This window comes from Lepidochelys kempii, chromosome 7, assembly GCF_965140265.1.
Source record: "Lepidochelys kempii isolate rLepKem1 chromosome 7, rLepKem1.hap2, whole genome shotgun sequence".
NCBI classification, from domain to species: Eukaryota; Metazoa; Chordata; order Testudines; family Cheloniidae; genus Lepidochelys; species Lepidochelys kempii.
In genome coordinates this window covers 98,668,269-98,681,219 of record NC_133262.1, presented here as the reverse complement: position 1 = coordinate 98,681,219, position 12,951 = coordinate 98,668,269, and the positions used below count along the sequence as shown (strand labels likewise).

The window sequence follows — 12,951 nt, the reverse complement described above, 5'->3', positions numbered from 1 at the left end:
TGAAAGGATTAGAATATATCTGGTTTGGACAAAGAACAAAATATGTACATGTTAATTCTGCCCTGACCTCCACTCTATGCAATCTCATTCATGGAGGTGCTCCTACAAGCTCTCAATTTGGCTCTAAATCTATTATGTAAGTGATGGAGCAGTCACTTTCACTTTTCATAAGCACATTGTTCCAGGAGAGTCCAACACAGTCTTAGGGCAAAATGGCCATATTAGCAATAACTTTATTAAAATTATAAAAGTGTCAAATATTAGTACAACCATGAATATTTCCTACAGCAGTGGGGTAGTCTGATTGCTTTCCCAACCCATAACCAAATTAAACACAAAATGGATAACCCCACTTTCCCCTGCTTGAGTTCTAAGATTGAATCAATATTTTGGCTTTCCAGACCTGGCCATCTAGGTAATGCTTCATTTCCACTAAGTAACTTAAAGTAATGGGTAGGCAATTCCACAGCAGTCTATACTGCTGGGTTCTCTAATATTCTTGCAAGTAGACTAATCCCTTGTCTCTCAGATAGCCAGATTGAGAGATAAGTATTGTTTCACTCTATTTGATCTGTGAAACAGTTTTAGAAATTAATCTTCTTTAAGGCCTGCCTGCTATCTGCTCTGACATGGTAGAAGTTGCAAACATTAAGAAAGTGATGGTGAAACAAGAAGCAACTACAAATATGAGATAATTCAACTTTTCCCAATACAAAACAAACAAAACCCCACACACCAGAAGGAAAATTCACCCAGATAATAAAAACAATTAAATAAGGCAAAACAAAATATAATTACAAGGTTTCGGTGTTAACTGGCTAACTACCTGCCTCACTAACTACCTCAGTAGGTTTATAGGTGGGGAAAACTTCCTGGGATTGGGGTTGTCAGGTGCAAAAGGAGCAGAACTGGTCTTTTCCTCATGCTGCTACTGCTGTCTGCAACCTGCCCAATCACATTTATAGGCCACCAAGCTACCCTTGTTCTCAGCAGAGTAATCATGTGATCCAAAAGGTACCTTGCCTGAAGCAGAGGTTGAGGGTACAATGAGAACCCTCAATGGCTTTACAACTGAGTTCCTCTTAATGGTAAACTTGTTTAACACAGATTGTGTTATTTGCAAATTGCCAGTTCCAGTTAAACAATATATTCTCCGTTTATACTTGGGTAATTTTGCTATTGCCTTGGGAAGAAGCAGTAAAGTATCCGTTGAGATTAGTTCTTTCCAGAGTTCTGTTCCAAGTAAAATGAGTAACTTTTCTTTAAAACATAAACTGAAAAACTTTTTACCTGCCAATACTTCAGCTCCGGGCTCTCTGTTGCGCCTGCAAGACCTGATGGCAATGCTAATATTTAGTGTAAGCATCAATAGTCCTTGTTTTATTTTTTAACTGTTAGTGGGGACATCAGCTGAATAGGAAGAAGTGAACCCTGAACTCAGCTCTTGGCATGAAAGCAGAAGAGGAGATGAATTTGGATAATTTTGTTTTCAGATGTGTTTGTTTATAGATTTTAAATCTACATATGCTCTAAAATTCACTTACTCTGAAAATATATATTCTCAACCAAACTGAGTGCAGGAATAAACAAAAGAGTTGCCTTCATGTATGTTGAGAAGCTAGCAAAAAGCCAACTACGAGGTCATTTAATTAAAACTAATGTTCTAGACTTGGCACAATCTAGATTCAGTCCAGGTCACAGAACTGAAATCGCTTTAGTGGCACTGATAGATGATTTCCTCTTGTAAAATTGGTTAGAGGACAGATATGGATTGTCATCCTACTGGACCTCTCTGCAGTATTCAACACTGTTGACCATGAGAGTCTGCTGTCTCACCTAAAAGAGGTGACAGGGATCCAAGGTAATGTACTAAAATGGGTTGTGTCCTTCCTGGAAGGATGGTGCTAACAAATAGTGATGGGAAACTGCAGCTCCACTGATAGATTCTGCACTTGTGGAGTTCCACAATGATCAATTCTCTCTCCAGTCTTTTTCAACATCTGCATGCAACCATTAGGTGAACTGGTCAGATGACACAAAGACTCAAGTGTTGGCAATATGCAGCTGATGCACAGTTCTATCCATCCTTCACCACATATCACCATTACCACCAAGATGGCCCAGTGTTCAGTTGAGATCAGCACTTGTATAAAGAACAGCTGCTTGAAGCTGAACCCAAGCAAGACAGAGGTGATGCTGATGGGCAAAGTCAAGTATTTTGAAGAGCTTGCAACCACAGTGCAGTCTCCTTTGGTTGAAGATACACACTCACAATTGGTCAATTCAGTCCATAGTCTAGGAATATACTTGGATTCCTCACTGACATCAAGCTCTCACATATCAGCATTTGTGAGTAATGCTTTCTACCACCTCTTCTTGATTAGGAAACTCTGTCCCCTCCTGGTGGATGAAGACCTGGTCTCAGTTATACATGCATTTGTCACCTCTCAGATGGATTACATCAATACAATACAAACTGGACATCAAGCCTTCAGAATTTAGGAAACTCCAATTAGTTCAGAATGCTGTAGTGCATCTTTTGAGCAATACAGGCTACCAAGAACATATCAAATCTGTGTTCTGCTCCCTTCTTGGTTTCCCCTAGACTAGGGTTTCAGTCCTTATCTTCAAAGCACTCCATGGTATGGGCCCAGAGTATCTAAAGGATCATCCAAAGCTCCAGGACAAAGAGTGTGGTCAACAACTTCACTCCTCAGACACAATGGAACTCTCAATAATAAGAGTAAAGCTCACCCCAAGGAGACTGAACTTTTTCTGGGGGCAGTCCAAGACTCTGTAATGAACTCTCCTCAAAACTAAGGACCGTCACAAACCTCACCACTTTCCACTTCAAGTGCAAAAAGCATTTCTTTGGTCTTGCCTTCTCTAATATAAACACAGCAATGGATCTATTAAAAAGACACACCTACCAAAAGAAGACACTCAGCTGCATATGCTTTTTCCCCTGGGAAGAGGATGAGAGAACAAATAACATGTGACAGATGTGTAGTCATGTTGCTTAAGGCACTACTGCAAGTGCTCAGATACTATGGTGATGAGCACAGTATATAGAGGAAATATGTTTCTGGGGCAAAATACAGGACTGGGGTGTGTGTTGGGGTCACCCTGTAGCATAACCAAGGCCGGTAAGAGCCCAGGTATGGCTGATTGGTTGCAGCACACACACAGACACAGCTGGGAGTGATTTACATTTTGAAAGGAATGACACAGCTACTCATTAGCCTGGATTGTACCCTGGTATGTCACACCCATACATCCATATTTTATGTATAAAAATAGTTAAGAATTAGAATTAGCTTTATTCTCCATAAAATATATACATCACATTTACAGAAAGGTGTTGGACTGTGAACTAGTTTCCATTGGCCTTTTTCCTTGAAATCTATGTATAGTACAGTTAGACATTTGTGTACTCAAAATTATGGTCATAAATGTAGAGGCTGTTTTTGACAATTTGTGCCATCGTATTTGTTGGTCTCTTTTAAATCAGTTTAAAACAACAAAAATACAGGTAGAAATCAAGCATGCCCCTCAGCCTATTAATGTATCTTTCCTCCCATTCTTATGGGAAAACAAATCTCAATGTTACTCCATTTGCTTTTTTAAACATCCTGTTTTGATAGAACTGGATAAGGGCAAAAACTCTTCTGATCTGTGAACCAAGAGTGTAACAAATATTCGAATGTAAGAAGCAATTCATCTTTTGCTGTTTAAGTGGCTAGTTAACTGGATGATGTTCATTTTAATCTTAAATTCTATCTTAAAATTATTATCCCATCATACAAGTTTTCCTTTTAAAATTTTTAATGATTGGCCCTGTTATAGGTACTTCACTGCAAATTACTTCCCCCAAAATTCTTTAATAAGTATTTGATATATTTTAAGTGTTTGATGTATCTACATTAGCATTTTGGCTTTTAGAGAAAGTTTGATGTATCTTTTCTCATATCCTACAGACGCGTGAGCAGCTCCAAGCAGAAATACACAGATCACAAGCTCAAATAGAGGACCTAGAAAAGGCACTTGCTGAGCAGGGACAGGTAATGTACTCTGAGAAAAATATTCATTACTGCAGTCTCTAAGGATAACTAGCTGTTCTGTACATTTTCAGCAAAAGAAACATATACTCACATTATAAAGTCTGTCATATATGATAAAAGACAGTCAAATATTTTAGGAAGTATCACTTTGATAATACTTCCTAAAATATTTGTCCCTCTTTTAATTATAAAATACATCTATCAAGCAGCAGTTATGTGTCGTTATTGACACTCTTAAATCGATTTAACTGCCCTTGCATAATTATGGGAATCCCCTTCAAACTCTGTACCATTGGATTAGGAGAGATTAATATCACATTATTCAACAAATGAGTTGAATAATTCATTAGAACTGAACATTAAATCCATTCTATCTAGGGTTGAGTGAATACTGAAAGAAAAACGTGTGAATATTCATTCATTTGCACAAAGAGAACTTTAAATATGTGAATGTGAAAATTATACACTAAAAACCTGAATCAAAGAGTTATGCTTATCCAGGCATGGAATACACTCTGTTACCTGGGGCCTAGACTCTCAGTTGATGTAAATCTGTATATCTCTATTGAAGTCAATGGAACTACACAGATTTACTTACCTATATGACAGGTTTCAGAGTAGCAGCCGTGTTAGTCTGTATCCTCAAAAAGAAAAGGTTAGTCTGTATCCTCAAAAAGAAAAGGAGTACTTGTGGCACCTTAGAGACTAACAAATTTATTTGAGCATAAGCTTTCGTGAGCTATAGCTCACTTCATCGGATGCATACCATGGAAAATACAGTGGGGAGATTTATATACACAGAGAACATGAAACAATGGGTGTTACCATATACACTGTAAGGAGAGTGATCAGGTAAGGTGAGCTATTACCAGCAGAAGAGTGGGGCGGGGAAACCTTTTATAGTGATAATCAAGGTGGGCCATTTCCAGCAGTTGACAAGAATGTCTGAGGAACAGTGGGCAGGGGGGAGGGGGAAATAAACATGGAGAAATAGTTTTGCTTTGTGTAATGACCCATCCACTCCCAGGCTTTATTCAAGCCTAAGTTAATTGTATCCAGTTTGCAAATTAATTCCAATTCAGCAGTCTCTCATTGGAGTCTGTTTTTGAAGTTTTTTTGTTGAAGAATTGCCACTGTTAGGTCTGTAATCGAGTGACCAGAGAGATTGAAGTGTTCTCCAACTGGTTTTTGAATGTTATAATTCTTGACATCTGATTTGTGTCCATTTATTCTTTTACGTAGAGACTGTCCAGTTTGGCCAATGTACATGGCAGAGGGGCATTGCTGGCACATGATGGCATATATCACATTGGCAGATGTGCAGGTGAACAAGCCTCTGATAGTGTGGCTGATGTGATTAGGCCCTATGATGGTGTCCCCTGAATAGATATGTGGACACGGTTGGCAACGGGCTTTGTTTCAAGGATAGGTTCCTGAGTTAGTGGTTCTGTTGTGTGGTGTGTGGTTGCTGGTGAGTATTTGCTTCAGGTTGGGGGGCTGTCTGTAAGCAAGGACTGGCCTGTCTCCCAAGATCTGTAAGAGTGATGGGTCATCTTTCAGGATAGGTTGTAGATCCTTGATGATGCGTTGGAGAGGTTTTAGTCGGGGGCTGAAGGTGATGGCAAGTGGCGTTCTGTTATTTTCTTTGTTGGGCCTGTCCTATAGTAGGTAACTTCTGGGTACTCTTCTGGCTCTGTCAATCTGTTTCTTCATTTCAGAAGGTGGGTCTTGTAGTTGTAAGAATGCTTGATAGAGATCTTGTAGGTGTTTGTCGCTGTCTGGGGGTTGGAGCAAATGCGGTTGTATCGTCGAGCTTGGCTGTAGATAATGGATTGTGTGGTGCGGTCTGGATGAAAGCTGAAGGCATGTAGGTAGGCATAGTGGTAGGCATAGAGGTCAGCTGGTTTCCAGTATAGGGTGGTGTTTATGTGACCATCGCTTATTAGCACTGTAGTGTCCAGGAAATGGATCTCTTGTGTGGACTGGTCCAGGCTAAGGTTGATGGTGGGATGGAAATTGTTGAAATCATGGTGGAATTGCTCAAGGGCTTCTTTTCCATGGGTCCAGATGATGAAGATGTCTTCAATGTAGCGCAAGTAGAGTAGGGGCATTAGGGGACGAGAGCTGAGAAAGCATTGTTCTAAGTCAGCCATAAAAATGTTGGCATACTGTGAGGCCATGCGGGTACCCATAGCAGTGCCGCTGATTTGAAGGTATACATTGTCCCCAAATGTGAAATAGTGTTTTAGAAAACACTGGATGTTTTTCTAAAAGCTATGCTCTAGGAATTATTCTGAGAAAGTTCTATGGCCTGTGTTATACAGGAGGTCAGACTAGATAATCATAATGGCCTTTTCTGGCCTTGGAATATGTCCCTGCTTCTGCATGCCGTTCTTATCCCCACTAGCTTGAATCCCAAGGCTGGTACAGAACCTGCATGCTTAATGTTGCCATTGCCTGTTGAGCTGTGAAAAAGAGAACCCAAAGGCAGCTAAAATTGGAGATGTGCTGGATTCAAAATACATTCTACTCACTTTTATCCATAGGCAGTGAAAAATATACCTTCATTTATAGAATATGAATATCTTCATATCTAGAATTCTTGCAGATAATAAACGCCCATACTTCCTTTGGATGGATGGCTAGCTCCATTGAAAATACCAAAAATGCTGCCTTTCTAGCACATTAGTTATTTACGTTTCCAATCCAGAAGATGATACACAAAATTATTTTTCACAACTTTCTTTTCAAAACCTCAAAAAGGGGAACAAAATCTAGTGGACTGTTAATGGAAGTAGAAGCCAGGAGCATCTGAGTCAGAATATGGCAAATCATTTGATTTCAATGTGAGCTGAGACTGTTCTACTTTTACTTGAAGCTGCCCAGCAATTGTTAGGCTCAAACCCATACCTGTTTACGCATTGGTAAAATGAGGCTGCTAATATTTATATAATTCACAGGCATTGCAAGGGTTCATTAGCGAATGGGCTAGATTAATCTAGTGTTACAGTAGCATGGGGAAAGGCTCCACCACCTCAATTCTACCAGGGTGCCCAAAGGTCAGTGATGGCTGAAGAGGAGGAAGGGTAAGTCAGATGGGTGATGTCTTCACTTAAATTTCCATTGGGGCCTTGACATGGTCATCTAGTTGTCTCTCCTGGTGGAAACTCTAAAGGATGTAGGTGGGGGTGTGCTGGCTGCCTCCGTCTCTGCACCAGCTGTGACCTGGTCCAGTGTTTGTGTGGCACTTTGAAAATGAAAAGTGCAACACACTTTGAGCACTAAATATTATTACAGTTCTGTGTAAAATCCTACTTTTGGTCCCAGTTGAAATGGATGACATCTGCAAACTGTGGGGGTAAACATGACGAGAAAGGTGAAATACATCTATTTGTTCTTAGCTGAATTTTCTTCTATCAACAAATGGCTAAATAAGTGGGAGTCCTAAAAGTCACATTAAAAATCAATATAAAATTATTCATAAATTCTTTTAGCAGCTCAGGTTCGGCTTTTACAGGCTTTATTGCATTCTTACATCCCTGGAGTTTTCACGGGTTTTAAACCCCTCCCCATATGAAATAACCTGGAGAAACTTTCAATAAACTAGAATTCCACCCCCTAAAGCTCCCTCATCAATATCCGGGCACATCTTTAGTGTGTGATTCTCCTCCATGTGGACTACCCAGTGAGAACAGGTTCTCCATGTTCTGGCCCTTTAAAAGGTGCCTAAGGAAAAATGATAAATTACCCACTCCCCATTTTCTTCCTGTGCTATTCAGCTTTTGGAATCCTATCTGCCTGCATTTCTCCCTGTAAATGTTTCAACAGGATCTTCCAAAATTGGAGGACTCAGCAAACCACTGCCATGCCTTCTGACAGGGAAGGGAGAAGAGAACTGGCTACACCAGCCTAGAAGTAGAATTTCCATAATGGCCCTCTATTCAATATCCCCCATCCCTTCAGCTAGGGCTGGAGGAGGGTTCCCTTAGGTCTTATAAGTGATGGAATGTCCTCCATCATTATAATTCCGTTTCAAACTTCTTCAAAAGATGGAATGAATCATTACAAAAAATTGAATTTTCTAGGAAAAAGACATTTTGATTTCTATTTTCAGCAGAGTGAAAAATTAATTGTTCAAAACATTCTCTACATATGGTACCTTGAGAGAATAATTGTGAAGATATTTATTATTATTAATCACTCACATAGCACTTTTCAAAGGGATTTACAAACTTTAACTATAAGTAATCACTTGCTTGCCAGCTCAGCCCAAAGCATCACTGTCTCAGTGAGCAACTAATGTTCTAATTGTTTTTTCCCCATTTCAATCTAATAAAATAATTCATCTATCTAAAAATATGATTTATCTTTCTTAATCTTGGGAAACATGGAAATCAAAATAACTGCTATGATCTGTTTATTAAATTATTGCAATGGAGGTGTCTAACTTCTCACTTTTATTACAATCATCATTCATTTCATTGATTGACAGGATTTTTCATGGTTTTTTAAAATTGGAGTATTTCTATTCCAATTACATTTTAAAAAACCACAAAATACTATGTTAAAAGAACTTTAAAATGCAAAGTCAAGCACTCAGAAAAGTAAGGAAATGTCAGAATTAAGGTTGCCTGTTAAATTTCAATTCAGCCCGCTTCTGTGTATGCATTATGATACAGTCTGTAATTACATGATCATATATTATAGCAGCACTGTTAGTTTCTCCTATAATATTAATCATTTATATTTTAAGGACATGAAGTGGATTGAGGAGAAGCAAGCTTTATATAGAAGAAATCAAGAACTTGTAGAAAAGGTATTTATTCTCAGCATTTCTATTCCTACATTTAATATGTTTTTAGTTATATAAATAAAAAGAGATTAAGGAAGGATGAGGTTGGGCTGCCATGTACTGTGGCTGGGAAGGAGATTAAAGATAATCTAGATGTGGTCCAAAAACTAAATGAATGTTTTGCCTCGGTTTTCAGTAAAGATGCTCATATGGTACATGTGCATTAAGGCAGTACCGCTGATGGAAATGAGTGTCTAGAAATCAAAACCATCAAAATGATCACATCTGACGAAGAAGAAAAGAGCTTAATGTGCTCCGGTCAAGGGGAACAGATAATTTCCATCCCAGAATACTGAAAGAACTGACTCAAGAGATTGCTAGTCTGCTAGCAACAATCTTTAAATCTGTCTCCCATATGATTGGAGAATAGCTCACTTAATACCTATAGTTAAGAAAGGGAAAAAAGTGATCTGGGCAATTACAGACCTGTTAGTCTGACCTCAGCGGTGTGCAAGCTTTTAGAACAAATTTTGAAGGAAAGAATAATTAAATCATAGAGGTAAGTGGTAAAAGGGATGCAATGCAACATGGGTTTCCCAAAGATAGATAATGCCAGGCTAACCTGATTTCCTTCTTTGAGAAAACACTGATTTTTTTTTAGATAAGGGAAGTGCAATAGATCAAACATACTTGAACTTCATTAAAGCATTTGACATGGTGCCGTATGAGAAATTGTTCATTCAGTTAGGGAAGATGGGAATCAATACACAATTTTAAGGTGGATAAAGAATTGGCTAAAGGAGAGAAGGCACTGGGTTGTGCTAAAAGGTGAATTATCAGACTGGAAAGAGGTTACTAGTGGAGTTCCTTGAAGATTGGTCTTGTGACCATCCTTATTCAATATTTCTGCACAAAAGGTAGGATGAGCTAATGAAATTTGGTGGTGATTCAAAGTTGGGAGGCATTGTCAATACAGAGGAGGTTCGGAATATTGTACAGGAAGATCTGGATGATTAAATTCTTTAGTACAAAGTGAAAGGTCATTCACTAAGGGCCTAATAATAAGAATTTCTGTTGCAAGCTGGGGACTCATCAGCTGGAAGCAACAGAGGAGGAGAGAAACCTGGATGTGTGTGTCAATCACAGGATGACTGTGCCACCATTGTGATGTGGCTATGAAAAAAGCAAACACAATCCTAAAATGTACTAGTTGAGGCAATTCTAATACAGATAGAGAAGTATTAATGCCATTGTACCAGGCACTGATAAGACTGCATTTGGAATACTGGGGTCAATTCTGGTCCCCCATGTTCAAGAAAGAGTAAATTAAATAGCAACAGGGGAATGGAGGACCTGTCTTATGAGAGAATACTGGAAGAGCTTGGCTTTTTTAGCCTAGCAAAAAGAAATCTTAGACAAGATATGATTGCTCTCTATAAATACATTAGGGGAGTAAATACCAGGAAGGCTAAAGAGTTATTTAAACTAAAAGAAAATGTGGGCACAAGAACAAATGGATACAAACTGGCCACAAACAAATTCAGGCTGGAAATTAGAAAAAGGTTTCTAACCAGCAGAAGGGTGAAGTGCTGGAACACCCTCCCAATAGGAGTTGGGTGCAAGGAGGGGGACAAACAACTAAATTAGTTTTCAGAGAGATCCACACAAATGTATGAATGCAATTGTATGATGGGATTGTTTGTGATGGCAAAAGACAGGGCTCCAAAGCCCTGCAGCTCACTTCTGCTTTATGTCCTATGTTCCTAAAGCTCATGCTTCAGGATTTCAGACAGCCACTGGTAGGGGTCAGGAAGGGATTCCCCACCCCCCCCGCCACGCCTCCGCCAGTGTATTCTGGGAAGGTTTTTTTTACCTCTTTCCTCTGAGTATCAGGGGTGGCCACAGCTGAAGATAAGACATTGGGCAGGGTAGGCCAGGGCTCTGAGGTGGCATCAATCATTCTCTCTCTCAGGTGCTTGGCTGGCTGGTTCTAACCTAATTGATCACCATATGTGGGGTCAAGAAGGATTTTTTCCCCGGTCAGATTGGCAATGATCTTGGGGAGTTTTTGCCTTCCTCTGCAGCATGTGAGTGTGGGTTGTTGCCAGGATTATCTGGATTATCTCTGCTTGTGACAAATAATAGTCTAGTTTTCTGTGGGTTGTAATACTTTGGCCTCATTTCAGTTGTTGGATTTAGTGTGTGGGTGTTGGTAGCCTGTGATATACAAGAGGTCAGACCAGATGATCTAGTGGTCCCTTATGGCCTTAAACTCTGTATATGTAGAAGCTTAAGGAATGCGTGTGGTTTGTTAGTATTATTTAAGTACCACTACAAAATGTTTTAAAAGTATTCTGTGCCACTCTAATTAGAACAATTCCCATAATAATATCTTCATCATGCCACAGTTCAGAAGGACGGATAAGGACATTCGCTGGAGCTCGTCACCAGCTTTAGAACTCCTTGATGAGGGGAGCTAAGTAGATGGTCACTCTAGGGAGTGGCTTCTGAATTTTCCACACCCCTGGTCTATTTACTCAGCAATCCCCTCATTTCATGCAGTGTATCAGGCTGTGCAGAGAATATTCCTACTGTGGACTTGTAATACACATATAGGTCTTGAATCTGCATCCGTACCCACTTTGAGTAGTTCTTTACTCAGCAAGTCATCTAATTAAAAACAGTGTAAGGGTTGGAGAATTAAGCCCTTACTGATCAATCCTATTCCACTGTGTCTAAGATCTAAGCAGAATGATATCAGAGCTGTGAAATACAGAATCACACCTTGGGCGCAGAAGATTTGTAGAGTAACCTTGAAGTGTCACTGAATCCAAAATGTTTGCTTTTAAGCCACAAGCATTGCCCAGAGAAACTGAATTCTTAACAGGTTTAGGATTTATCCAGAAGTGATGAACCATCAAACTTTTAAAAATATATATATTTAATTTTATTTTTCAGATAAAACAAATGGAAACAGAAGAAGCTCGGTTAAAACATGATGTCCAGGATGCTAAAGATCAAAATGAACTCCTGGAGTTCAGAATATTAGAGCTTGAAGTAAGCAACAGTTATCTATACAACCATTGTCGCTCTTTCTGCATTATGTTGTCTAAGGCTAGAAGGCAGCCAAACTTGAGGAACCCCTCTGCTTTTATATTGAAGATGAGCTCTTCATAAAAAAGTGACATCAGTGACTGGTACACAGTGATACTAAAAGAGGATTAAAAATACCCAACAGAACAGCGTATCAAAATTGACGAATACTGATTTCTACCTGTCTTCCCGCATAAGTTTTTCAAAGATCCTAACCTTTGAACTCTAGCTAGAGCCCAGTTTGTCATAGATGACTGATTTACTCTGCTGTTCTTCCACTATACCTGTTTTAAAATTTAGCAAGTGAAGCAAAATCAAAATGTAACACACAGACAATAATTATTAAGGAGTTTTTAGTTGTGATTGCTAAAAACCATTCAGCAATATATTGTTATTGTTCCACATGCAGATCAAGGACATTGCATGGCCCTTCACATTGTACTCATTCTGGTGAGCTTTTGTTTTTTTTTGTTTTGTCACACAGACTTTTTGCAGCATCTCTGGAGAGCATAGACCTTCAACCTTTGATCAAACACTGCTGGTTTGCAACATTTGTCAGACAGCACAGACAGTAATATCCCAAACAGATGTCACTTACTGTACATTACTTTGGGTTTAAACACATCCAGGCTACCCAAATGTAGCCCACTTACATAGCCAAAATAATGACTAGACAGTCATGGTTGGTGAAAATTGATGAAGCGGTATGAAGAAAGCTTGTATTATTACTGTGTAAGCTTGCTTTATTCTCTCTGTGGATAAAGAGAGATCTTCACTGCCTGTCAGTCTAGTAAAATCTCCCACAGGCATTATAACTTCACAGATAAACAGCACTTTTTCTTCTGCATCTTAGAATAAATAGACATAAAAGGCAGAATGAAAGATTTCCCACTTTTTTGTACAATAAATAAAGATTCTTATGGATAGTGCTACTCTGTAATTTACATATTTATGATGTATTACTTTTTCAGAGTATGTTTTATGGAATGCCCATATTTATAACAT

General features: G+C 39.0%; 1 protein-coding gene across 39 annotated transcripts in view; it reads left to right on the top strand.

Annotated features, from left to right (window-relative positions):
- Nucleotides 1-12,951, top strand: part of JAKMIP3 (Janus kinase and microtubule interacting protein 3) — a 176,715-nt gene that overhangs the window by 118,370 nt on the left and 45,394 nt on the right. For all 39 annotated transcript variants that reach the window (XR_012160036.1, XR_012160035.1, XM_073353994.1 and 36 more), the window contains 3 exons: nucleotides 3,978-4,061; nucleotides 8,815-8,877; nucleotides 11,812-11,910. Coding sequence is in view for 37 of the 39 variants with exons in the window: in XM_073353994.1 (XP_073210095.1) it covers nucleotides 3,978-4,061; nucleotides 8,815-8,877; nucleotides 11,812-11,910 (246 nt within the window). In the remaining 2 variants the exon portion in view is untranslated. The remainder of the gene's footprint in view (nucleotides 1-3,977; nucleotides 4,062-8,814; nucleotides 8,878-11,811; nucleotides 11,911-12,951) is intronic.